General features: G+C 38.9%; 6 protein-coding genes and 1 long non-coding RNA gene across 11 annotated transcripts in view; 2 read left to right on the top strand and 5 right to left on the bottom strand.

Moving 5' to 3' along the window:
- Positions 1-160: 160 nt before the first annotated feature.
- On the bottom strand, positions 161-1,957 carry LOC116029080 (receptor-like protein EIX2). The gene is made up of 2 exons (XM_031270963.1): positions 1,305-1,957; positions 161-1,207 (listed from the first exon to the last, which is right to left on the bottom strand). The coding sequence occupies exon 2, from the start codon at positions 1,151-1,153 to the stop codon at positions 338-340; it is 816 nt and encodes a 271-aa protein (XP_031126823.1). The 5' UTR covers positions 1,154-1,207; positions 1,305-1,957; the 3' UTR covers positions 161-337.
- On the bottom strand, positions 1,153-6,718 carry LOC116029071 (receptor-like protein EIX2). The gene is made up of 5 exons (XM_031270953.1): positions 4,985-6,718; positions 4,484-4,878; positions 4,225-4,329; positions 1,305-3,173; positions 1,153-1,207 (listed from the first exon to the last, which is right to left on the bottom strand). The coding sequence occupies exons 1-5, from the start codon at positions 6,716-6,718 to the stop codon at positions 1,153-1,155; spliced, it is 4,158 nt and encodes a 1,385-aa protein (XP_031126813.1).
- Positions 6,719-8,023: 1,305 nt separating this feature from the next.
- Positions 8,024-10,657, top strand: LOC116029292. The gene is made up of 2 exons (XR_004100302.1): positions 8,024-8,220; positions 8,622-10,657. It is a non-coding gene; the product is annotated as an uncharacterized LOC116029292 (long non-coding RNA).
- Positions 10,658-13,372: 2,715 nt separating this feature from the next.
- On the bottom strand, positions 13,373-16,010 carry LOC116029069 (receptor-like protein EIX2; the record flags this gene model as incomplete). Its single annotated transcript, XM_031270952.1, has 2 exons — positions 15,473-16,010; positions 13,373-15,210 (listed from the first exon to the last, which is right to left on the bottom strand). Coding segments are annotated over exons 1-2 (2,376 nt in total), but the record flags the coding sequence as incomplete, so codon positions are not given.
- Positions 16,011-16,141: 131 nt separating this feature from the next.
- Positions 16,142-19,415, bottom strand: LOC116029291 (probable E3 ubiquitin-protein ligase RHC1A). Of its 5 annotated transcripts, none has more exons than XR_004100300.1 (5): positions 19,221-19,415; positions 18,124-18,686; positions 17,612-17,818; positions 17,333-17,522; positions 16,142-16,877 (listed from the first exon to the last, which is right to left on the bottom strand). XR_004100300.1 is itself a non-coding variant. In XM_031271221.1 (4 exons), exons 1-4 carry the CDS (start codon positions 19,379-19,381, stop codon positions 17,488-17,490), a joined length of 966 nt encoding a protein of 321 aa, XP_031127081.1. In that variant the 5' UTR covers positions 19,382-19,415; the 3' UTR covers positions 16,142-17,487. The 5 variants fall into 5 exon arrangements, 2 of the variants coding, with proteins under 2 accessions (XP_031127081.1, XP_031127082.1); XR_004100299.1 differs by having other exon boundaries at positions 16,142-16,862; XR_004100301.1 differs by having other exon boundaries at positions 16,142-16,862; positions 17,409-17,522.
- Positions 19,416-21,118: 1,703 nt separating this feature from the next.
- LOC116028942 (elongation of fatty acids protein 3-like) lies at positions 21,119-22,134 on the top strand. The gene has a single exon (XM_031270799.1). It carries the CDS (start codon positions 21,171-21,173, stop codon positions 21,990-21,992), a length of 822 nt encoding a protein of 273 aa, XP_031126659.1. The 5' UTR covers positions 21,119-21,170; the 3' UTR covers positions 21,993-22,134.
- A 350-nt stretch (positions 22,135-22,484) lies between these two features.
- The window catches only part of LOC116029762, a 7,237-nt gene continuing 3,977 nt past the window's right edge, over positions 22,485-25,744 (bottom strand). The window contains exons 5-8 of the mRNA XM_031271803.1: positions 25,307-25,470; positions 24,812-24,980; positions 24,379-24,515; positions 22,485-24,016 (exon numbers count right to left, since the gene is read on the bottom strand). Of these exons, the coding sequence (XP_031127663.1) occupies positions 22,678-24,016; positions 24,379-24,515; positions 24,812-24,980; positions 25,307-25,470 (1,809 nt within the window). The 3' untranslated portion in view covers positions 22,485-22,677. The remainder of the gene's footprint in view (positions 24,017-24,378; positions 24,516-24,811; positions 24,981-25,306; positions 25,471-25,744) is intronic.

The raw sequence follows: 25,744 nt of genomic DNA, 5'->3' as shown, positions 1-25,744 counted from the left end.
GATTAGATAGATGTGGACTTTCTATGGCTTCCTGTAGTTTTGGTTTCCATTTGTTTGGATTATAATTTATGAATGGCCACCTTTGTACATTCAGACAACAACATATAGAAGTAGTAAGATGTTATAATCAGTATATGTATAATTGTAGTTGGAAAAGTGGTGTAGCAATCCAATTGATGCATTAAATCAACATTATTCGATCTTTTACATTAAACACACATAAGTAGAGGAGAATTGTTTATATAGATAATAGATGTGCCCTGGTTCATCAGCTTGAACTGCTTGCCAAGAAACTTGACTGTGAATCATTAGAGAATTCACCAGCTGTGATGTTCATTTACTCAGCATTTGTCTGCTTCCTCTCCTTCCAGTTTCCCAGCTTAATGGCAATGAACACATAAATCTTGTCGGCTGTGTTATCCAGAAAGCGGAAATAGGCATATCTCCAGGATTTGGACAGCAGCAGACTTCCCCAGAATGCCCAGAATCCTGGGATGAATCCAGCCCCCATGCTAATGAAGAACGAGGCTGCTCCATCTAGCCAATCACTTGCGTGATGTTGGATTTTGGGATCATTATGATTCATGCAGTGAGGGTCTTCAGGTAAAGGTGTGGAGCATTCTGTTGTAAGAGGTGGGCCGCACAAGTATCTATTTCCTATGTAGGAAGAGTTATCAAATGTATCAAATTGTTGGCCTTTGGGAATTTCTCCCGACAAATGGTTGTAGGAGAGGTTGAGAATTGCAAGGTGGGATAAATGATCTGCCATGCTTGGTGGAATGGAGCAAGAAAGGTTATTCCTGGACAAATCAAGAACTTCCAAAATGCTCAGGTCACTGATGCCGGGAGGAATAGGTCCTGTTAGATTGTTTTCCGACAAATTCAATGCTCTCAACTGAACAAGACTGGCAAGTTCCCCTGGAATCTCACCTGAAAGAAAGTTCCCAGCTAGATCAATCATTGAAAAGAAGGCGAGTGTAGATTCATACTTGTAATATTCACAAAAAATTTTAATTATTACATCCTTCTCATATGGTGTATATCGATCAAAAAAGAAGGGGGGGACGCCTTCAACCCCAGCCATAATGACAAAATTATTGACACACCTTGGAATTGTTCCTGTCAATGCATTGCTACTAAGGTCCAAAACCATTAGGTACTCGAGTCTGCAAAGTTGAGGAGGGATGGCTCCACTAAACTGGTTTCTCTGTAAACTAAGAACTATTAGTTCTGAGCAAATTTCCCCAATCCATATTGGTATATTTCCAGTTAGATTATTTGAACCAACATGAAAAACAGTCAACCTTCTCAAGTTCTGCAATGATGAAGGCAGCTCTCCAAAGAAATTGTTTTTTTGCAGTCTTAAGATCTTGAGATTCTGCAGATTTCCAAGTGATTGAGGTATTTCTCCAAAGAGGAAGTTACTACCCAAGTTCAAGACAATCAGCTCTGTCCCATTTACCCAGCAGTCAGGGAGTGGTCCTGATAGATTGTTTGATGATAAATATAGGAGCCTTAGAGAATTATTATAAACCAGCGATTCACATACAGGGGAAACAGTGCCACTGAAAGAATTACTTGTTAGAATAAAAACTTTCATCATTGAGGAAAAATGTGGCACAGGACCTTGGAAATTGTTGCCACTCAAGTCTACTTCCGAAAGACTTAATCTTGACAAATCTGGCACTTCACCTCTAAGTTGGTTCGAAGAAAGATCCATGTGCTTCATTGCAGGAGAGAGGTCCCAAAACCAGTCAGGTACCTTGTCTGAAATCCCAGAACGAGAGATATCAATGAAGGAGAATGTTTTCTGGGTCCTTAGCCAACTCGGGAAGAGATGCCCTAGTTCACAAGATCGTAGGGCTATAACATCAAGTTGGAAAGAGGGAATCCAACTTTGGCTCATCTTCAGGACAATTGAGTTATCAGATAAATCCAATTCCTTCAAATCACTGAAGTTGAGTGACCCTTGAGTAAGTGTGTCGTTCAAAGAATTCCGAGCAACATCCAAAACTACTAGATGCTTAAGGTGCATGATGTTTTTGGCTAAAGGACCATTTAGGCTGTTACCAGAGAAGCGCACTTCTTTCAAAAGTGATGGTAGTGCAGACGGTAACTCGCCTCTGAGATTGTTTTCTGAGAGATCAAGTACTGTGAGTGAGGTCATGGTTTGGAAAGTCTCTGGAATTGAACCTTGGATCTCACTGTTTTTTAGGTTCAGAGTAGCAAGACTGCTGAAGTTGAATAACCAACTTGGTATTAAATACCCAAAATGGTTATGTGAGAGATCAAGAATTTGCAGAGAAGTGAAGTTAAGAAAAGGCAGTGTAGGGGGAATATGAAGAGAGTAAAGATGGCAGGCAGATAGATTTAACTTGATGAGAGATGGTTGCATGTTGATTGCACGAAGCCAACTATTCCAACTTCCAAGATTTACCCAACTCAAGTCAATAACCTTCAGACAGGATAGTTGGCTTAGCCAGTCATGGTTGTTTACTCTTAGAATTCCACCAGAACCACTCAGATCAAGGTACTGAAGGCGCGAAAGATTTCCAAGATGATCAGGAACTATCCCACTAAACTTAGCACTTGAAAGATTCAAGTACTCTAAGTTTTTGAAAGAGCCAATGAAATCAGGAATTTGACTATAGAAAAAGTCATTGTGGCTAAGGTCTAGATGTCTCAAATATGGCAAATCAGGCAATGAATTTCTAAGCGCACCTCGCAAGGAGTCAGCTTGACTTGTGCTGTGAAGATCAAGAGTGGTGACATGCCCGGTTCTCTTGTCGCATTCAATACCCTCCCATATGCAGCAATCTTGGTCAGTAGTCCAGGAGGGAAGCAGGTTTGAAGGATTTTTGAATCCTTGTTTGAAGTTAAGAAGGGCATCTTTTTCAGTTTCAGGGCAACGGATTATGTTAGAACTTACTGCAGTAGAAGAAAAATGAGCTAAATTAAGTAGGAGGAAAAGGATGAATAACTTCCTAGCTTCCATGGAGATTGATTGTGAAATCACGATAGTATAGTAGAAGTTTAGCAAAGAAATAAGAACTGTGGGTTGTGATCTATTGAATAGATTACAAGCACAATATATAATCCCTTGATAGCTTTCAGGGTTTACTGATGACTCTACTACATGTACCAAATGGGTAATTTGCTGGTTTGCAGTAACTCTGAATGTAGACAATATTATTTTAAAATAGTTAAGTTCATCAATGAAAACAGAGTTGCAGAAACACGGATTACACATTCTGTTAGGTAGCATTCAATGTGTAACGAGCTAAGAGTAGTCAACTGGTCTTGCTTTCCGTTCTTGGTCTTTTTGGATAGTAGGATTTAGACATCTTTGAACTCTTTTGAACTTTTGATGTTGGGCCATGCTTGATTGAACCTTTTTTTTTGGATATACTTTCTGAATATCTGGTGATCACATTAAACTCCAACTAATTCAAAATCGAGCTTTGAGGAGAACTCTGCCGGTGCCGTTAGCTGCAATGCTTGATGTAACTATTGTTAGAAATAATTTATTTCTAATGTTGATTAATATAATAAAGTTTGTAATTCCATAAGGCAGTATGATTAGTGATGTATAAAAGTAAAATTATCGGATGAAATTCCCTCCGTTAAAATACAAGGGAAGCAAGGACAATAGTTGGTTTCACTTTTTCCTTTGCTTTTAATCTCTTTTGCTTTCAGCAGAAAAGGGAAACCTTTTTGCTTGTTTTATTCACCCATTAGCTTTTCTTTTTCATTGTTTTTGGCAGAATAAAAAGGCAACCAAAGAAACCCATTTCATAGCTTTTGCTTTTTCCTTCATTTGCTGCAGCGTGAGAGTCAAAAGAAAACAAAGAAACCCATTTTGCTTTCTTTCATTTCATTTCGGCAAGAAGGAAGGGGAAAAGACCATTTCCTTTGTTTTTTCATCCCACTCTTTTTCTTTAGACTTGCTTTCTCAACCTCTTGGCATCAAGATTTTCTAGTCTTTATATGTCAGGAGGTGATTAAGATTAAGGTACACATATTAAAGAGGTGAAGCATTTTGTTATTTATTCGAATTCGAGATTATATCTCCAATGTGGTTGGTAAAGTTATTCTGCTCAAACTGCAATTTTATTAGCTGAAATGGTTATGTCTATCCTCCAAATCTGTAAGAATCACTTGGTCATCCATTGCTACACCAAGTTGAACAAATTGAACATGTCATCTTTCCATGATTCCATCTACCTCTCTCTCTCTCTCTCATATTCTTCTTTCTTCTCTGCACCCATAAAAGACTTGCCCTTTTCTGAAACTATGTCTGTTCTCTCCAACAATCTCATGTTATGAAACCTGCAACAAATAAAAAAACCTACCAAAAATTTTGTTAGCTTAGTATGAGTGATATGACCTAAGAATGTCTTTAAGGCATCCAATTTGCATATAACTACAACCATAACATAAATCCATTGTCCAAGTTAATTATATTCCCCACAAAAGGCTACACCCTGGCCCGACACGAATAGGTCCTGTTAGATTGTTTGCCGACAAATTCAATGCTCCCAACTTAACAAGACTGGTAAGTTCCCCTGGAATCTCACCTGAAAGAAAGTTGCCCGATAGATCAATACTAGTTAATAGCAAGCTTCCTAAGGAGAACAAGGTGAATGGAAATCTAAACCTGTTATATTCACTAAAAATTGTGATTATGATGGTCTCTACTACAACCTTCTCATATGCTGTATATTGATCAAAAATGAAGGAGGGAACGCCTTCAACCCCAGCCATAATGAGAAAATTATTGACACACTTTGGAATTGTTCCTGTCAATGCATTGTTACTAAGGTCCAAAACCATTAGGTACTCAAGTCTGCAAAGTTGAGGAGGGATGGCTCCACTAAACTGGTTTCCCCGTAAAACAAGAATAATAAGTTCTGTGAAAAATTCCCCAATCCATATTAGTATACTTCCAGTTAGATCATTTGAACCAACATCAAAAACAGTCAACCTTCTCAAGTTCTGCAATGATGAAGGCAGCTCTCCCAAGAAATTGTTTTTTTTGCAGTCTTAAGATCTTGAGATTCTGCAGATTTCCAAGTGATTGAGGTATTTCTCCAAAGAGGAAGTTACTACCCAAATTCAAGACAATCAGCTTTGTCCCATTTACCAAGCAGTCAGGGAGTGGTCCTGATAGATTGTTTGATGATAAATCTAGGAACCTTAGAGAATTATTATAAACCAGTGATTCACATACAGGGGAAACAGTGCCACTGAAAGAATTAGTTCTTAGAATAAAAACTCTCATCATTGAAGAAAAATGTGGCACAGGACCTTGGAAATTGTTGCCACTCAAGTCTACTACCGAGAGACTAAATCTTGACAAGTCTGGCAGTTGACCACTAAGTTGGTTCCAAGAAAGATTCATATGCTCCATTGCAGGAGAGAGGTCCCAAAACCAGTCAGGTACCTTTTCTGAAATACCAGCACTAGAGATATCAATGAAGGAGAATGTTTTCTGAGTCCTTAGCCAACTCGGGAAGCGTTGCCCTAGTTGACAATGCCCTAGGGATATAACATCAAGTTGGAAAGAGGGAATCCAACTTTGGCTCATCTTCAGGACAATTGAGTTATAAGATAAATCCAATTCCTTCAAATCACTGAAGTTGAGCGACTCTTCAGTAAGTGTGTCGTTCAAATAATTCCGAGCAACATTCAAAACTACTAGATGCTTAAGGTGCATGATGATTTTGGCTAAAGAACCATTTAGGTTGTTACCAGAGAAGCGCACTTCTTTCAAAAGTGATGGCAGTGCAGATGGTAACTCGCCTCTGAGATTGTTTTCTGAGAGATCAAGTACTGTGAGTGAGGTCATGGTCTGGAAAGTCTTTGGAATTGAACCTTGGATGTCACTGTTTTTTAGGCTCAGAGTAGCAAGGCTGCTGAGGTTGAATAACCAACTTGGTATTAAAGACCCAAAGTAGTTATGTGAGAGATCAAGAATTTGCAGAGAAGTGAAGTTAAGAAAAGGCAGTGTAGGGGGAATATGAAGAGAGTAAAGACGGCAGGCAGATAGATTTAACTTGATGAGAGATGGTTGCATGTTGATTGCACGAAGCCAACTATTCCAACTTCCAAAATTTACCCAACTCAAGTCAATAACCTTCAGACAGGATAGTTGGCTTAGCCAGTCATGGTTGTTTACTCTTAGATTGTGACCAGAACCACTCAGATCAAGGTACTGAAGGCTTGAAAGATTTCCAAGATGATCAGGCACTATCCCTCTGAAGTTAGCACTTGAAAGATTCAAGTACTCTAAGTTTTTTAAAGAGCCAATGAAATCGGGAATTTGGATATAGTGAAAATCATTGTGGCTAAGGTCTAGATGTCTCAAGTATGGCAAATCAAGCAATGAATTTCTAAGCTCACCTCGCAAGGAGTCAGCTTGACTTGTGCTGTGAAGATCAAGAGTGGTGACATGCCCGGTTGTGTTGTCGCATTCAACACCCTCCCATTTGCAGCAATCTTGCTCAGTAATCCACGAGGAAAGCAGGTGTGAAGGGTTTGTGAACCCTTGTTTGAAGTTAAGAAGGGCATCTTTTTCAGTTTCAGGGTAAAGGATGATGTTAGAACTTACTGCAACAGAAGAAAAATGAGCTAAATGAAGTAGTAGGAGGAGAAGAATGAACAACTTCCTGGCTTCCATGGAGATCGATGCTGAATCCATGAAAACAGTCAAGTTCATCAAAGTAAACAGAGTTGCAGAATCACAGACTACAAGTTTTATTCCTACGTAGCATTCGAGGTGTAAGGAACTACTATCTTGTAGTGGCAAACGTGCATGTCTTATTTTCCATGTCTTCAGAGTCTTTCTTCACTTGGTGAGTGGGATTTAGAGATATTCAGAGCTTTGAGTAGTTTAAACTGTGACCTTGACCTGGGAGCAGGCTTGATTGAACTTTTTTTTTTGTTTTTTAGTTGCATAATTTTTCCAGATTCCCTAGTGATTGAGGTATTTTTCCAAAGAGGAAGTTGCTACCCAATATGAAACTCCAGTAAGGATCTTCAGAACAATTGAATTATAAGAGACAAATATAGTTTCCTCAACTTATGAGGTCTACCCCACCCAAGTCAACAACCTTCAGAGAAGACAATTGGCATAGCCACTCAAGGTTGTTTGCCATCCCTGCAAAACGGTAAATTGTCAAAAGAAACGCCAAATTCAGTCTCCAATCGGGACGGCAAAACAGCTAATTTTTGCCGATTGTGAATAATCCAGCACTATTCACGTGTGCTATTTTTTTAAAACTTTTATTTTCTTATTTTACCCATGTTTTTTTTTTTTTATCAATTTCTTTTGTATTCTTTATTTTGGTTTTATGTTTGTTCACAAATTCTCTAATGAGACTATGGGAGTCTCATGTGATTAGGATATATATATATATTGTTAAATTCTTATACATAAATTTTATATTACTAAACATAAATTATATCATTTAAAATATCTTATTAAAAGGATTAAAACAAGACTAATATTGAATAAAAAGTTATGATTATTGACCTTCAAATAGTTAATTTGGTAATTATTAACCTTTTTGGTTTGAGTTCGCGTCTTCTTGTTGTCATTTGCCAACTGAGGTTTTTGGTAAATAAGAGTATTTTATAGATATTTTTTTTATCATCATAACTTCTTATTTATTATGTTTGGATCTCCGCTATCTTATTAAGCTAGTATTTTTTAAAATTATAATTATTATTAAAATAATTAAATTTTAAGAAGAATGGGAGACGGAGATGAACTGATTTTCCTTGGTTAACAAAAAATATTTTCCGTTGACCACAACATCCAAGCACCGAAAACTCAGAAAACATTTTCTGAAAGTTATTTTTCGTGTTACCAAACGCACCTAAAAGAATATAAAGACAATATTTATTTCTAAAATTACAGTCGTCATAATATGGCGGGCATTGACTGTCATGATAAGCAAACCCCATAGGCCATAGCCACTGTGACGTATGACTAAATCAGGTCCGCGCCATCAACATTGCCATGGATTTTCTTATTTCCCTAATCTCTTCCCAATCTCATTATCTTAGATAGAAAAGGGAGAATGGAAGGGAACTAATAAAGGATTTTGTTTTTAATCTTTTGTTTTCAGAATTGGGGAGAACCGGAGAAGAGAGCGTGAAAGTGGAGATGTTGAGCGTTGCAGAAGATAGGAAGGTAGCGCGGGGAAACGAGAAAAGGTAAGAAAGGTTCGCGGCAATTTTAACCTTTTTAAAAAATTTCTTTTGATTGGCATCATGATTCGTATAGCTTTTGGTTAATCTTTGTTTGGATTATAAATGCACACCTTTGTACTTTCAAACAACAACATATAGAACTAGTACAATCAGTTTATGTAGATTCTACCCGGAAATCTGCTGTAGGCTTGTAGTAGTCCGATCGATTGATGCTTTAAACCATCAGCATTATTCAATATTTTACATGAAATGAAACACAAGTAGATGGTCCATCAGCTTGATCTGAATGCCAAGCCTTTGACATTCACATGACTATGGAAAGATACCTGACTGTGAATCATTAGAGAATTCACCAACTGTGATGTTCATTTACTCAGGCAGTTATCTGCTTCCTCTCCTTCCAGTTTCTCAGCTTAATGGCAATAAACACATAAATCTTGTCAGCTGTGTTATTGAGAAACCGGAAATAGGCATGTCTCCAAGATTTGGACAGCAGCAGGCTTCCCCAAAATGCCCAGAATCCTGGAATGAAACCAGCCCCCATGCTAGTGAAGAATGCGACTGTTTCATCTAGCCAATCACTTCCATGATGTTGGATTTGGAGATCATTATTATTGATACAATAAGGATCTTTGGGTAAAGGTGTGGAGCATTCTGTTGTAAGAGGTGGGCCGCACAAGTATCTATTTCCCGTGTAAGAAGAACTGTCAAATGTGCCAAATTGCCCCCTTCTAGGAATTTCTCCAGTCAAATGGTTGTAGGAGAGGTTAAGAACTTCTAGGGAGTATAAATGATCTGGCATGTTTGGTGGAATAGAGCAAGAAAGGTTATTCCTGGACAAATCAAGATATTCCAAATTAACTAAGTGAACGATGCCAGGAGGAATAGGTCCTGTTAGATTATTTTTTGACAAATCCAATGCAACCAACCGAACAAGACTGGCAAGTTCCGCTGGAATCTCACCTGAAAGAAAGTTGTCTGATAGATCAATCACTCCAACTGGGTAGCGTGCTGACATTGGCAAGCTCAATGAAATATTATAATTTTTAAATATAAAGGAAACATGTACAAGAGAAACTGTCATTAAGATGGTCTCCAGAGCATCCTTCTCATATGCTGTAAATGGATCATAAATGTAGGAAGGGGCGTCTTCAACCCCAGCCATGATGAGAAAATTATTGACACACTTCGGAATTGTTCCTGTCAATGAATTGTTTTGAAGGTCCAAAGCCATTAGGTACTCAAGTCTGCAAAGTTGAGGAGGGATGGTTCCACTAAATTGGTTCCCCAATAAACTAAGAAGCATTAGGTCTTTGTAACTTTCCCCAATCCATATTGGTATATTTCCAGTTAGCTTATTTGAACCAACATCCAAAACAGTCAACTTTCTCAAGTTCTGAAACGATGAAGGCAGCTCTCCCATGAAATTGTTGTTAGCCAGTACTAACATCTTGAGATTTTCCAGATATCCAAGTGAATGAGGAATTTTTCCAAAGAGGAAATTCTTACCCAAATTCAAGTATATCAGCTCTATCCCATTTACCCAGCAGTCAGGGAGTGGTCTTGATAGATTATTCGAATATAAATCTAAGAAACATAGAGAATTATTCTCAACAAGCGATTTGCATACAGGGTAAACAGTACCACTGAAAGAATTCCATTTTAGAATAAAAAATTTCATCCTTGGGGAAAAATGTGGCAGAGGTCCTCGGAAATGGTTCCTACTCAAGTCTAATACTGAGAGATTAAATCTTGACAAATCTGGCACTTGACCTCTAAGTTGGTTCCAAGAAAGATTCATATGCTCCATTGCAGGAGAAAGGTCCCAAAACCAGTCAGGTACCTTGTCTGAAATGCCAGCATCAGAGATATCAATGTAGGAGAAAGTTTTCTGTGTCCTAAGCCAACTCGGGAAGCGTTGATCTAGTTTACAAGATCGTAGGGCTATAACATCAAGTTGGAAAGAGGGAATCCAACTTTGGCTCATCTCCAGGACAATTGAGTTATAAGATAAATCCAATACCCTCAAATCACTGAAGTTGAGTGACTCTTCAGTAATTGTGTCATTCAAGGAATTATTAGCAACATCCAGAACTACTAGTTTCTTAAGGTGCATGATGCTTTTGGCTAAAGGACCATTTAGGTGGTTACCAGAGAAGCGCACTTCTTTCAAAAGTGATGGCAATGCAGGCGGTAACTCACCTGTGAGATTGTTTTCTGAGAGATCAAGTACTGTGAGTGAGGTCATGGTCTGGAATGTCTCTGGAATTGAACCTTGGATCTCACTTTTTTTGAGGTTTAGACTAGCAAGACTGCTGATGTTGAATAACCAACTTGGTATTGAAGACCCAAATTGGTTATGTGAGATATCAAGAATTTGCAGAGATGTTAAGTTCAGAAACGGCAGTGTAGGGGGGATATGAAGAGAGTAAAGATAGCAGGAAGATAGATTTAACTTCTTGAGAGATGGTTGCATGTTGATTGCATGAAGCCAACTATTCCAACTTCCAAGATTTACCCAACTCAAGTCAATAACCTTGAGAGAGGATAGTTGGCTTAGCCAGTCATGGTTGTTTACTCTTAGATTGCCACCAGAACCACTCAGATCAAGGTACTGAAGGCTTGAAAGATTTCCAAGATGATCAGGCACTATCCCTCTGAAGTTAGCACTTGAAAGATTCAAGTACTCTAAGTTTTTGAAAGAGCCAATGAAATCAGGAATTTGAATATAGAAAAAGTCATTGTGGCTAAGGTCTAGATGTCTCAAATACGGCAAATCAAGCAATGAATTTCTAAGCTCACCTCGCAAGGAGTCAGCCTGACTTGTGCAGTGAAGATCAAGAGTGGTGACATGCCCGGTTGTGTTGTCGCATTCAACACCCTCCCATTTGCAGCAATCTTGTTCAGTAGTCCATGAGGAAAGCAGGTTTGAAGGATTTGTGATTCCTTGTTTGAACTTAAGTAGTGCATATTTTTCAGTTTCAGGGCAACGGATTATGTTAGAACTTACTGCAACAGAAGAAAAATGAGCTAAATGAAGTAGGAGGAGGAGGAGAAGGATGAACAACTTCCTAGCTTCCATGGAGATCGATGGTGAATCCATGAAAACAGTGAAGTTCATCAAAGAAAACAGAGGTTCAGAAACACAGACAAGTTCTATTCCTATGTAGCATTCGAGGTGTAAGGAGCTACTATCTAGTAGTGGCAAACGCGTATGTCTTATTTTCCAAGTCTTCAGAGTCTTTCTTCGCTTGGTGAGTAGGATTTAGACATCTTCATTCTTCAGAGCTTCGAGTAGTTCAAACCGTGACCTTGACCTTGGAGCAGGCGTGATTTAACTTTTTTTTTTTTTTGTTTTTAGTTGCATAATTTTCCAGATTCCCTAGTGATTGAGGTATTTTTCCAGATTCCCTAGTGATTGAGCTAATTCAAGACATTTAGCTCTGTCCCATTTGTCCAGCAGTCTGGGAGTGGTCCTGATAGATTGTTCAAGGATAAATCTAAGAACCACTCAGCTTCATTTGACCCTTAGCCACTCAAGTTTATAATTGATTCTAAGAGGGTGGTTGGTTCAATGGATATTTTGAGGTAATATAACATTGTCTGGAATTTCACATAACCTAAGAAGTAAGAATGTAAGGGAATATGATTCTCATGAAAGCAACCAAAAATGAACTAAAAACAAAGTTTAGAAATCTTACATTTCCTTGAGACCAAACTAAGGTGTATAATATTACCATATTCATATTCTTAAGGTTATGTGAGATAACCTGAACCAAAAACACCCTAAATGTTTTAGTAATAGTAATTTTAATTTGCCTTAACATATGTTTGTTTCAATTAAATTCTAATTCTAATGTAATTTTTAATTAAGTAGGAGAAGAAGGGTGAATAACATCCTAGCTTCCATGGAGATTGAGTGTGATATAACAATAGTATAGTAGAAGTTTAGCAAAGAAATAAGAACTTTGGGTTGTGATCCATTGAATATATTACAAGCACAATATATTATTATGCTTGATGTAACTATTTCTGCAACTTGAGTTGCATAAAAATCTGCATATTATTAATGTGGTTGGTAAAGTTATTCTGTTCAGACTGCAACTTTATTAGCTGAAATGGTTATGTGTATCCTCCAAAGCTGTAACTATCACTTGGTCTTCCTTTGCTGCACCAAGTTGAATAAATTGAACATGTCATCTCTCCATCTTCTCTTTCTCCTCTATACATGCCATCTACCTCTCTCTCTCTCTTTCATATTCTTCTTTCTTCTCTGCATTTTGACTGAAACCCACACTGAATTCAGAACTCCATGAAAGACTTGCCCTTTTCTGAAACTATGTATGTTCCCTCCAACCATCTCATCTTAAGAAACCTGCAACAAATAAAACCTACCAAAAATTTTGTTAGCTTAGTATGAGTGGCCTAAGAATGTCTTTAAGCCATCCAATTTGCATAACATAACAGAAATCTATTGCCCAAGTTAATTACTCCGTATTTTGCCTGCCACCAATGCCCCACACCCTGGTCCAACATGATATTGGAAGGTAAATCTCGTGACTCGACCCATTTGGTGAGAGTACCAATACCTAGTGCCAAGTTAATTATTTTAACTTTTTCTGCTAAATGGTTATCCATAACGTTTACCCATCTCCTGTCCCTCCTGCATTAGCACATATTCATCATAAACTGGAAGAAAATTAATATATAACTATAGGTGAACGTGCTTTTGGCGTTTCTAATTGAATCATGAAACAGAACAAAATGTAATTTGTTTGTGAATTACAAGAGACTAGCGAGAGAAGGGAACATAGGATAGATAGATGTGGAGTTTCTATGGCTTCCTGTAGTTTTGGTTTCTATTTGTTTGGATTATAATTTATGAATGGCCACCTTTGTACATTCAGACAACAACATATAGAAGTAGTAATATGTTATAATCAGTATCTGTATAATTATATTGTACTTGGAAAAGTGGTGTAGCAATCCAATTGATGCATTAAATCAACATTTTTCGATCTTTTACATTAAACACACATAAGTAGAAAAGAATTGTTTATAAAGATATGCCCTGATCTATCTGCTTGATCTGCATGCCAAGAAACCTGATTGTGAATCATTAGAGAATTCATCAACTGTTTTAATCAGCATTTACCTGCTTCCTCTCCTTCCAGTTTCTCAGCTTAATGGCAATGAACACATAAATGTTGTCGGCCGTATTATCCAGAAACCGGAAATAGGCATATCTCCAGGATTTGGACAGCAGCAGACTTCCCCAGAATGCCCAGAATCCTAGGATGAATCCAGCCCCCATGCTAATGAAGAACGAGGCTGCTCCATCTAGCCAATCACTTGCGTGATGTTGGGTTTTGGGATCGTTATGATTCATGCAGTGAGGGTCTTCAGGTAAAGGTGTGGAGCATTCTGTTGTAAGAGGTGGGCCGCACAAGTATCTATTTCCTATGTAGGAAGAGTTGTCAAATGTGTTAAATTGTTGGCCTTTGGGAATTTCTCCCGACAAATGGTTGTAGGAGAGGTTGAGAATTGCAAGGTGGGATAAATGATCTGCCATGCTTGGTGGAATGGAGCAAGAAAGGTTATTCCTGGACAAATCAAGAACTTCCAAAATGCTCAGGTCACTGATGCCGGGAGGAATAGGTCCTGTTAGATTGTTTTCCGACAAATTCAATGCTCTCAACTGAACAAGACTGGCAAGTTCCCCTGGAATCTCACCTGAAAGAAAGTTCCCAGCTAGATCAATCATTGAAAAGAAGGCGAGTGTAGATTCATACTTGTAATATTCACAAAAAATTTTAATTATTACATCCTTCTCATATGGTGTATATCGATCAAAAAAGAAGGGGGGGACGCCTTCAACCCCAGCCATAATGACAAAATTATTGACACACCTTGGAATTGTTCCTGTCAATGCATTGCTACTAAGGTCCAAAACCATTAGGTACTCGAGTCTGCAAAGTTGAGGAGGGATGGCTCCACTAAACTGGTTTCTCTGTAAACTAAGAACTATTAGTTCTGAGCATTCCCCAATCCATATTGGTATATTTCCAGTTAGATTATTTGAACCAACATGAAAAACAGTCAACCTTCTCAAGTTCTGCAATGATGAATGCAGATCTCCCAAGAAATTGTTGTGATCCAATTCTAACTTCTTGAGATTAAGCAGATTTCCAAGTGATTGAGGTATTTCTCCAAAGAGGAAGTTACTACCCAAATTCAAGACAATCAGCTCCGTCCCATTTACCCAGCAGTCAGGGAGTGGTCCTGATAGATTGTTTGATGATAAATATAGGAGCCTTAGAGAATTATTATAATCCAGCGATTCACATACAGGGGAAACAGTGCCACTGAAAGAATTACTTGTTAGAATAAAAACTTTCATCATTGAGGAAAAATGTGGCACAGGACCTTGGAAATTGTTGCCACTCAAGTCTACTTCCGAAAGACTTAATCTTGACAAATCTGGCACTTCACCTCTAAGTTGGTTCGAAGAAAGATCCATGTGGTCCATTGCAGGAGAGAGGTCCCAAAACCAGTCAGGTACCTTGTCTGAAATCCCAGAACGAGAGATATCAATGAAGGAGAATGTTTTCTGGGTCCTTAGCCAACTCGGGAAGAGATGCCCTAGTTGACAAGATCGTAGGGCTATAACATCAAGTTGGAAAGAGGGAATCCAACTTTGGCTCATCTTCAGGACAATTGAGTTATCAGATAAATCCAATTCCTTCAAATCACTGAAGTTGAGTGACCCTTGAGTAAGTGTGTCGTTCAAAGAATTCCGAGCAACATCCAAAACTACTAGATGCTTAAGGTGCATGATGTTTTTGGCTAAAGGACCATTTAGGCGGTTACCAGAGAAGCGCACTTCTTTCAAAAGTGATGGCAGTGCAGACGGTAACTCGCCTCTGAGATTGTTTTCTGAGAGATCAAGTACTGTGAGTGAGGTCATGGTCTGGAAAGTCTCTGGAATTGAACCTTGGATCTCACTGTTTTTTAGGTTCAGAGTAGCAAGATTGCTGAGGTTGAATAACCAACTTGGTATTAAAGACCCAAAATGGTTATGTGAGAGATCAAGAATTTGCAGAGAAGTGAAGTTAAGAAAAGGCAGTGTAGGGGGGCTATGAAGAGAGTAAAGATAGCAGGAAGATAGATTCAACTTCTTGAGTGATGGTTGCATGTTGATTGCATGAAGCCAACTATTCCATCTTCCAAGATCTACCCAACTCAAGTCAATAACCTTGGGAGAGGATAGTTGGCCAGTCATGGTTGTTTACTCTTAGATTGCCACCAGAACCACTCAGATCAAGGTACTGAAGGTGCGAAAGATTTCCAAGATTATCAGGCACTATCCCTCTGAAGTTAGCACTTAAAAGATTCAAGTACTCTAAGTTTTTGAAAGAGCCAATGAAATCGGGAATTTGGATATAGTGAAAATCATTGTGGCTAAGGTCTAGATGTCTCAAATATGGCAAATGAAGCAATGAATTTCTTAGCTCACCTTGCAAGGAGTTTGCTTTACTTCTGCCGTGAAGATCAAGAGTAGTGACATGCCCGGTTGTGTTGTCGCATTCAACGCCCTCCCATTTGCAGCAATCTTGTTCAGTAGTCCATGAGGAAAGCAGGTTTGAAGGATTTGTGATTCCTTGTTTGAACTTAAGAAGTGCATCTTTTTCAGTTTCAGGGCAACGGATGATGTTAGAACTTACTGCAACAGAATAAAAATGAGCTAAATGAAGTAGGAGGTGGAGAAGGATGAACAACTTCCTAGCTTCCATGGAGATTGATAGTGAAATCACGATAGTATAGTAGAAGTTTAGCAAAGAAATAAAACTGTGGGTTGTGATCCATTGAATAGATTACAAGCTAAATATATAATCCCATGGTAGCTTTCGGGGTTTACTGATAACTCTACTACACAGTGCCAAATGTGTAATGCATTCCTTTCTTAGTCTTTGCGGGTGTGGAGTAACTTGAATGTTGACCATATTATTTGCAAATAGTTAAGTTCATCAATGAAAACAGAGTTACAGAAGCACAGATTGCATTTTATGTTAGGTAGCATTCAATGTGAAACTAGAAGCACAGATTACACTTTATGTTAGGTAGCATTCAATGTGAAACGATTTAAGAGTAGTCTACTGGTCTTGCTTTCCATGCCTCTTGCTCTCCATGTTTTCTGAGTTTTGGTGTTTTTGGTTAGTAGGTTTAGACATCTTTGAACTCTTTTGAACTTTTTAGTAGTCCAGACTGTGACCTTGATGTTGGGCCATACTTGATTGAACATTTTTCTTTGGGTATACTTTCTGAATATCTGGTGATCACATTAAACTCCAACTAATTCAAAATCGAGCTTTGAGGAGAACTCTGCTGGCGCCTTTAGCTGCAATGCTTGATGTAACTATTTCTGCAACTTGAGTTGCATAAAATCTGCATATTATTACTGTGGTTGGTAAAGTTATTCTGCTCAAACTGCAATTTTATTAGCTGAAATTGTTATGTCTATCCTCCAAATCTGTAAGAATCACTTGGTCTCTCTCTCATGTTCTTCTTTCTTCTCTGCACCCATAAAAGACTTGCCCTTTTCTGAAACTATGTCTGTTCTCTCCAACCATCTCATGTTATGAAACCTGCAACAAATAAACCTACCAAAATTTTGTTAGCTTAGTATGAGTGATATGACCTAAGAATGTCTTTAAGGCTTCCAATTTGCATTTAACTACAAACATAACATAAATCTATTGTCCAAGTTAATTATATTCCCACAAAAGGCCACACCCCGGCCCCGACGGGATAGGGGAGGGGTAAATCACACTGACTCGACCCATTAGGCGTGAGTAGTGAGGACTAGTGCCTAGTGTTGAAGTTAATTATTTTAACTTTTACTGCTAAATAGTTATCCATAAAGTTTATTCATCTCCTATCCCTCCTGCATTAGCACATATTCATCATAAACAAAGGCAAAGAAGCCAAGAAGGGGCATTCTTCCACAATTCTGTCGGGCTGAGGTGTGGGGCTCCGGGACAAGGATTTCGCCTTTTGTGGGCAAAGCAAAGAAGGGTCATTTGCAGCTGAGTAATGTGGACAAGAAAGTACATACCTGATAACTCCTACTCTTAAATTCCATTTCCAAATCAGTTTCTGTCCATGAGATAGTTGAATACAAACAAACATACCTGCCAACTGAACCATGAATGATAAAAGCTACCCTATCATGTGTTTCTGTAAGATAATAAGCCTATGGTGCAGCCATGGTCAATCTCTGAACCAAGACCTCCACCACAATCTCTCTGTTCAAGACACAACAAACCACCATGTTAACCAAGCTTCAGAGAACAACATCTCTAAGGTTTAACTAAACAGACTTATCAGATAATACCATGACCTCCAGAGGAAGCTGAAGCTCTATTTTCAAGAGGACTGGTGAATTGGTTCATCCAATTTGATAGCAGACTGAAAGGCCATAAAGATAAAACCTGAGTCAATGCCCAGATAAGCGGGTTGTTCACTTCATCTTCTTCTTCATCTTCATAGTGAAAATGGTTACTAGCATGGCTGTTTTCTCCTACATTTTGATCTGAGCAACCTGAAATGTCATTAAATGAAAAGTCAGTTTATGAAATATAGAGTCATTTTCTGAATGGTCATTTTCCTATTCAGAATGGCATTTTCCAGTTAAGAAAGTGGTGCAAACAGTGAAAAAGTAAGAAATTATGGATTAGTGTATTGATGGAATGCAACTATATAAAGGTCCTCTAATCCCCTGTCTTAATATTATATTAAGCTTCAGAGAAATGAGGGATAAAAACTTTCTGCACCAGCAATTCAAGCAACAATAAAAATCAACTATGACTGGAGATTAGATCCTATATACTTCATATTTATTCTAACCTCGCAGCTCACACCGACAAACGGGGCAAGTGTTGTGGATGTGCAGCCATGGGATAATGCAGGCTGAATGGTAGAAATGCTTGCAGGGAAGCTCTCTCACTTCCTCTCCAATCTCAAACTCATCTTTGCAGACAGGGCAAGTCGAGTCGCCGGCCAAATGAGCTTCGGTGATCGCCACTCTCGGAAGAGACTCAATGGCCGAGGCCGGGGCCGGTGGCGGCCCTGGCCGGTCATTCTGAGTCAGTTCTTGAATTAGCCCTTCAATCCCATTCTCCTCAGACCCAGCACCCATGTTACCAGGCAAGTAAAACAGGGCATTTTCATTTGGAGAAACAGGGCGGGGCGGCTCAGGCTGATAGTTCTGCTCAGGACCGATAAACTGCAAGAGAATCCGAGAACGATGAAGCTGCAGATTTTCATCTTCGTTTTGGAGATTTTCTTGGGTGAGTGGGGGATCCAGCATTCTAGCCAATGCGTCAAGAAATCGCGCTCCTGCCCAGGGCTCCTCCTGCCTGGTTCTGGAACCCAACACGATCCTCGGCCTGGAAACATCAAGCTCGTACCTGTCGGGCCAATTTTTAGATTTTTGTCACTTTATTTTTATAAATAAATGAGACCGTACTAAAAATATAAATCCAATCTTTAAAATTAATACGCAAAATATATGATTTTTACTATCTCTACAAATTCATGGCTTGAGATACCATTTATGCCGATGGGAAACTATAATGATTTTGTCATGCTCAATTAATTAGGGCAAATTATTGTCTGGATCATAATAAAATGTACATTTTTAATATACTAAAAGTATATTATTTGTGTACGGAGTACATTGTACAAAATAATATATTTTCAGTACTCAAATAATGTGCATTCCTTAAATATAATGTACATTTTTAATATATTAAAGGTACATTATATATATACTGAATGTATATTATTTGATAGTATGGTTCACACAATTGTATGGACCATAATTCACACAATATTGATTGTATTAGGAGAGAGAAATAGCTAGGTAAAAGTTAAGTATTGAACCCTCTAAAAATTGAGGTTCGGTGTCCATCTTGCACGTATTAAAATCTAGCTATGAGTACCTGATTTCTCCGAAACAATCTGGGCATAATATTCCGGCCGGGTTTGACGAAACGGTCCTGATTGATCTCCGGCACCGCCTGCACCAGTAGTAATGATAAGTTCTCATTCTCCGGACGCCATTAACGACCACACGAGTGCGTGAAACCGGGTTCAGAGACATTTATTATCAGGAATGGGTTTTTTTCTTTTCTTTTTGGAATGATGAGGTGGGAATGGAAAGGAATGAACAGAAAGAAGGGTTTTATACAGATGCATGGCGTTCATGGAAAGGAGGGAAGACACAGAAGGAAGGATGGCTTTCTGGGATTAGAGAGAAAACAAAAGGGGTTTGCTCCTTTCCGCAGATAATCTATCTTTTCTTCATCCTTCATGTCTCCTCTCGCCATAAGTAAAGAACAAGTAAGAAATGGGCAAGCTTTCAATCTGTCGTGCAGTGTGCAATGAATGGCCGGAATGCAGTTTTTGATTACTTCTTTTCATAATGCTAGCTTACGCTCGTGGATTATGCACATCATATTTAAATAAGAGTTAATTCTAGCAATGGTCCTTCGACTATGTTGATTTTTCAAAATTAATCCCCGACTTTTAATTTGGACAATTTAGGTCCCTTGACTTTCAAATTCTTTCCAATGTTGGTCCTTTCGTCAAATTTTGGTTAAGTTGAGGTCAAATGAAGGGGTAAAATTGTCCGTTCACATGTTTAATGTATTATTACTCGTATTTCTCCTGTCCTATACGTTGTATATATGAATATAATCTCAGTCGAAGTCTCAATCGAAGCCATTAATCTCAGTCGAAGTCTCTTTGACTGAGATTATATTCATATATACAACGTATAAAACATGAGAAATACGAGTAATAATACGTTAAATATGTGAACGGACAATTTTACCCTCTTCATTTGACCTCGACTTAACCAAAATTTGACGAAAGAACCAACATTGAAAAGAATTTGAAAGTCAATGGACCTAAATTGACCAAATTAAAAGTCGGGGACTAATTTTGAAAAATCAACATAGTCGGAGGACCATTACTGGAATTAACTCTTTAAATAAAGAAACCCCCTTCTTTTGGGAAATAATATTTATGAAATAATTTTAAAGTTTTATTGTTAATTAAGAAATAATCTTTTTTTTTTTTTCCTTTTTGGGTGTATCTAGGGTTTCTACGGTTGGACGCAATGACTAGTTTTCTTGCTGAATTTTAGACACCTCTAACGGATAAGACAGCTGGATAAAGAAATAATCTTTGATTACTGAGTCAAACTCTTGGTTACCAATAGACAACTCTAGTCAAACTTAAAACCTTTTGGTTACTAAATTAATTGTCTGACCAACTCAGCCAGTACCCTTACAAGAAGTACTTTAATACAAGTTTATTTTTAGAGCATATGTGGTACATTAAATGAAATTGTAGTATATAAAAAATTAACATCTTGCTCGCCTTTACGAGGTTAGCTCAGTTGGTTCGATAGATCATTTAAAAGTCTTACTCAAAGACTTTTTGTGCACATAATATATTGACAGGGGTGAAAACCTGAGAGCGAACAACCCTTTAAGAGTTTAAGATTAATCTAGCATGAATTGAAATAGTTAATGTATCAAAAAATAAAAAATAAAAATGAACACCTTGTTATGTTGATCATGGTCCATGGTATAAGACTATAAGCATTAGTTTGTGCCAAGAGCCCAAGAATTCACTATTCCCAGGTATGGGCTATTCTAAACAAATTTGGGCCGAGATGAAGGGGTTTCTCAGGCCCATCAAAACAAGCTGGGCTATAGTAGACCGCCAGAGGCGGATGACGGCGGCGTTATCCGTCCGTACTCACGGAGTATACTCCCGCCTATTCTCCACATTGACTAATTTAACCCTTATCTCACCATTTCCTTTTCAACTCTTGTTGAGCCTCAAAACCGTACAGAAAACTTTTCTCCTCTGTCGCGTCCATGGAGGCTCTCTTCTCCGCCGTCCACTACTGGCTAGTGGAGCATCCATCCATCAGCCAATACGAGTGGAAACAAGGCCATACATTAGGCTCCTCTCCACTTTTTCTCGCCGTCACAGTCACCGCTTATCTCGCCGTCACTCTCTCGCTCCACCGCTTCGCCTTTCTCCCGCCGCTCTCCTCCGTCGCCCTCCGCCGCATCACCGCCGCGCACAACCTCGTCCTCTGCCTCCTCTCCCTCGCGATGGCCGTCGGCTGCTCCCTCGCCGTTTTCCACCAAATGCCTAATCGCGATTGGAGATGGGCGATCTGTTTCCCGGCCAATCGCACCCCCACGCGCGGGCCCACGTTCTTCTGGGCCCACGTCTTCTATTTTTCGAAGATTCTGGAATTTATAGACACTCTCCTTATCGTCCTCAGCGGGTCCCGCTCGCGGCGGCTCTCGTTCCTCCACGTGTACCACCACGCCGTGGTGGTGGTCATGTGCTACCTCTGGCTATCCACGGCGCAGACGCTCCTCCCGGTGGCGCTTGTCACCAACGCGTCCGTTCACGTGCTAATGTACGCCTATTACTTGCTCTGCGCCCTCGGCCACCGTCCGCGGTGGAAGAGATTGGTCACCGACTGTCAGATTATCCAGTTTGTGTTTAGCTTTTTGGTTTCGGGCTTGATGCTGTATTATCACTTTACCGGGCCGGGTTGCTCCGGAATATTGGGTTGGTGCTTCAATGCTGTTTTCAATGCTTCCCTTTTGGCACTATTCCTAGACTTCCACTCCAAGAATTATCATGCCAAGAAGAAAGATCATGAGAAGAATAAATAGCCATGATTTGTAGCAATCATTTGTTGTATTTTGCCAAAAGATTTGATTTTTTTAATGATTTGTAGCAATCAATTGTTGTATTTTGCCAAAAGATTTGATTTTTTTTAATGACAAAAGAAATCCGTAACAGATCTATGATAAATTTAGAAAGTCTATTTCTGTAATAGTCGAATAATGATTAATTAAAAAAGAAATGTGATTTTTAATAACGAGACCCTCCTCTTCATCTCATAAGATTTGACTGAAGTTATTTCTAATTTAATTTCTTATAATATTAAATTATATATATAAAAATTACATTAAAAATATTATTAAACACAAAAAATCAAATTTAAAAATAAGTAAAAAAATTACTAAAAAAAATAATTAAAAAGAAAATTTTGATTTGATCAATACATAGTACGTATAACAAATAAAATGAATCAGATAGAGTACTATTTATCGATGTCTAACAGCCAAACAAGTACCAAGTAGAAGCACAAGTAAAACATCTTCATGATCAACCCTCTTATCTCCTTTATTAATGTTCCCTTTGACTCCAAATAAAATGACCTTTATTAATGTTCCCTTTGACTCCAAATAAAATGAAAGGAAACTTTTAAAGGAAAATTACATTCTACTTTCCTTTACACCAGTCAACCACAATGCTCTACAAATGTATACATGAAAATGTATATTGTTCCACCTAGTTGTCCAAGTGTTTTTCAGATTTTCTTACACTGCTGTTGAGTTCTTTTCTTTGGCTAACTGTCTCTGGCTTACCCTCTTCGTATGGCAAGACGACGACTGGAGCTGCTGGAACGGTATCCCATCGCTCCTTCAGAAAGCTCATGAATCTCAGAACCATCTGTCGTCGAAACTTGAGCTCCCTCGTGAAGAGATCGAAGATCACGAAGGCGAGAATGTACTTGAACGGAACAATCAACAGAATGGTGGCACCAAATAGGAGCACGAGAGCAACCTCCATCGTGATCTGTGGTTGCCCGGAAAGAATGATTGATCGTATTTTGAGCAGCGAAACGTTGAGACCCTGCAGATACTTTTCCACTTCGCGCATTGCCTCTTTCACCGCAATGATTTTCTGAATTGTGTTTGATGGTGGCTGATCCTGAATGGTGACTTTCCCGAAGTATCTCCCGAGGCGCCCTTGCTCTTTCAGCCCCTTCAGTAGTAGCATGCCTGCCGCCAGGACCATTAAGGTCGCCGGGAATACATAAGACAGCATGTTCCTGAAAATGAGCGTGTACACGAGTGCGAGACACGAGGCAGTTAGCGGGGGATCCTCCCATCGTCTAAGCTTTTCGAAGTTGCTGGCAGTGATGACTAAAGGCAACATAAGTTCCTTGAAAAGGTCTATATTGCTAGGAATCCCTTCAATGATCGCGGCGTTTATTGTGGCCTGTGTTTTCTCCACTACCCTGCATCTGTCTCTCCACGCCATAGCGGCCTTTTCCATCAAATTCCTATCAGCAACCACAAGGTTTTTACTGAACACTATCCCCCCCTGCCTTGCTGAAGAGTTCTTCCAGAAAGAAAGCGAGGAACTCGAAGCCCAAGTTGGAGACCTCATCCAATTCCGCAAATACACACTTCCATCTATGTCAAACGCATGAGTTTCAGCCATCTCGTTCGGGGGCCTAGATTGCGATCCCGGTTGATACTCTTCCGCAACCTTTGAAATCAACGGTCCACCCCAACAGTTGACAGCTAGAGTTTGCAACACAACATCACCGTAAGGTGAATCTTGCAGATACGAGAATTGAACCAGTTTACTGGGGTCATCTAAAAGCTTCCGCGAAATTTGAAGTGCCCGAAGCCTCGCTATTGCATTGGTAGCATAAGTGGTCGCTTTCGCCTTGCCTTTCTGAGCACCATATACATTATAGACTGATTGATCGCCATCCTCGGGCCCAAATCGTCGTACGAACTTGTATAAAGCAATAACTTCGTTGATGCATGCATACCACACATCTCTCCTCATCTCGCCTCCCAAATCAACAAATTCTAATACCCACGTTTCAGACCTGTCATACATAAAAGGTCCAAAAAAACACAAAAATGAAACAGTTCATGCCAAAAACCAAGAGGGTGTTCATTATACAAATTAATGGCTTCCTAGTTCTAGTATTAAGTACATGTTTGTAAATGCTCTCATTGCTTATATTAAATCACACGTCTTTATAGGCCAACCATTATCACGAGCTAATGTGCGTGTGTGTCAAAACCAATGAACACCTTTTCGAAAGTTAGTAGGTTGGAACTTGACTTTTTACCCTATTAATTATTATATCATCAAAAGAAAAATATTCTATCCCGCAAACAAGAAATAGTATGCATTACAATGAGGAATGCATGTAGTTAAGTGATGTTGGAGAAGCTTACTCACTCCGGGCTGGAAGAGACCGAAACAGCAGAGTCGAGAAGATCAAACCCCAAAGGGCCAACCCTTGCTTTCTTGGCATTACAACCATCCATTGTGAGATCAAGTCGTGATACATCTCGTTGTCCCTTCAAACCTACCGCCTAGAAAAACAGTGAAATATGTAAGAACTGGAGCAACCCAAACACGCATCACACTAATTCTTCTCCTGCTAGTTACGATGCATATGACTTCAATAGACCACCAAAATGCATTTATGGAGCATATTGCTACCAAATAATAAGGCCAACACAAAAAATTAGATTATTCTTTACAATTAATCGGAAAACTAGAGGCAATTTGAACACAGGATGGACACTAGCTCTTTTCCTATCCACTTTCATGTATACGGGCCTCAATTAACCATATCAAAATAAATTTTGTATGGAATTTCTTGTACCTCAAAGTACAGTGCCCTATCAGTTAGAGTTAGTTTCCCGGGCCATGCAATATTATTCTTCCATTTTAAAACTGGGTACTTCCCGCCAGAAGCAATGCACAGAATTCTCTCATTATTAGAAATCTGGGGGAGTTGTCGATGTTCATATGATTTCCATCCGTCATGCACCCTGTAAAAAGTAAGAACAAATTGCTAATAATCTGAAATTTACAAAGAAACATAATTTCATCATATCCACCATATATGCATTTAAAAAAAAAAAATTTAAAAAGTAATTTCCTAGTTAAAAAGGACTAACTTGCTTTTCCTGAATGATCAGAGTGTTGACCAAATGAAAGAAATCATGGGAATTTCTATGTGTAGAAATGTAATTGTGTGATCAATCACATAAATTCAGCATTCACGAGCAGCATCATAGTTTGTAACACATTTTAATTTTTAAAGATTGAGGGTCTAAAGCATTTAAAAAGACAACTTATGGGGGATAATGCTCACTTGAGAAGTTCATTGATATATGTGGACCATGAGGTGATTGAGATACCCTGTTCATTGTCGGCAAGTGCTTTGAAAAGGTTGTGTGCTATTGACCAATCAGCCACACCAGAAACAGCAGGAGCAATACGAACAAAAGCTTCTTCCCTTACCAATCTTCCCTTCAACTTTTGACAAAAATAATGAAATAGGGTAAAGTTGTAGCCTTAAAATTTCGCATAGAATCACAAGATAAAAATAAATAAATAAATAAATATTTGGCAAATTTGAAGGTACAAATGTATTTCAAGAATAGAGAAAGCTCTTGAACTTTAAGTCATCTCAATAATTAGCTTCACTACAATTATTCTAAAAGTTAAGAAACTTTTTGTTCTCTGAAAATTCTTTCAAGTACCTCGAGGTCCAAGGAACCCCCCCCCCCCCCCCCCCCCCCCCCCCCCC

This window comes from Ipomoea triloba, chromosome 9, assembly GCF_003576645.1.
Source record: "Ipomoea triloba cultivar NCNSP0323 chromosome 9, ASM357664v1".
Taxonomy (NCBI): domain Eukaryota; kingdom Viridiplantae; phylum Streptophyta; class Magnoliopsida; order Solanales; family Convolvulaceae; genus Ipomoea; species Ipomoea triloba.
Note: the sequence above shows the minus strand (reverse complement) of the source record. Positions and strands in the feature narration are given on the sequence as shown.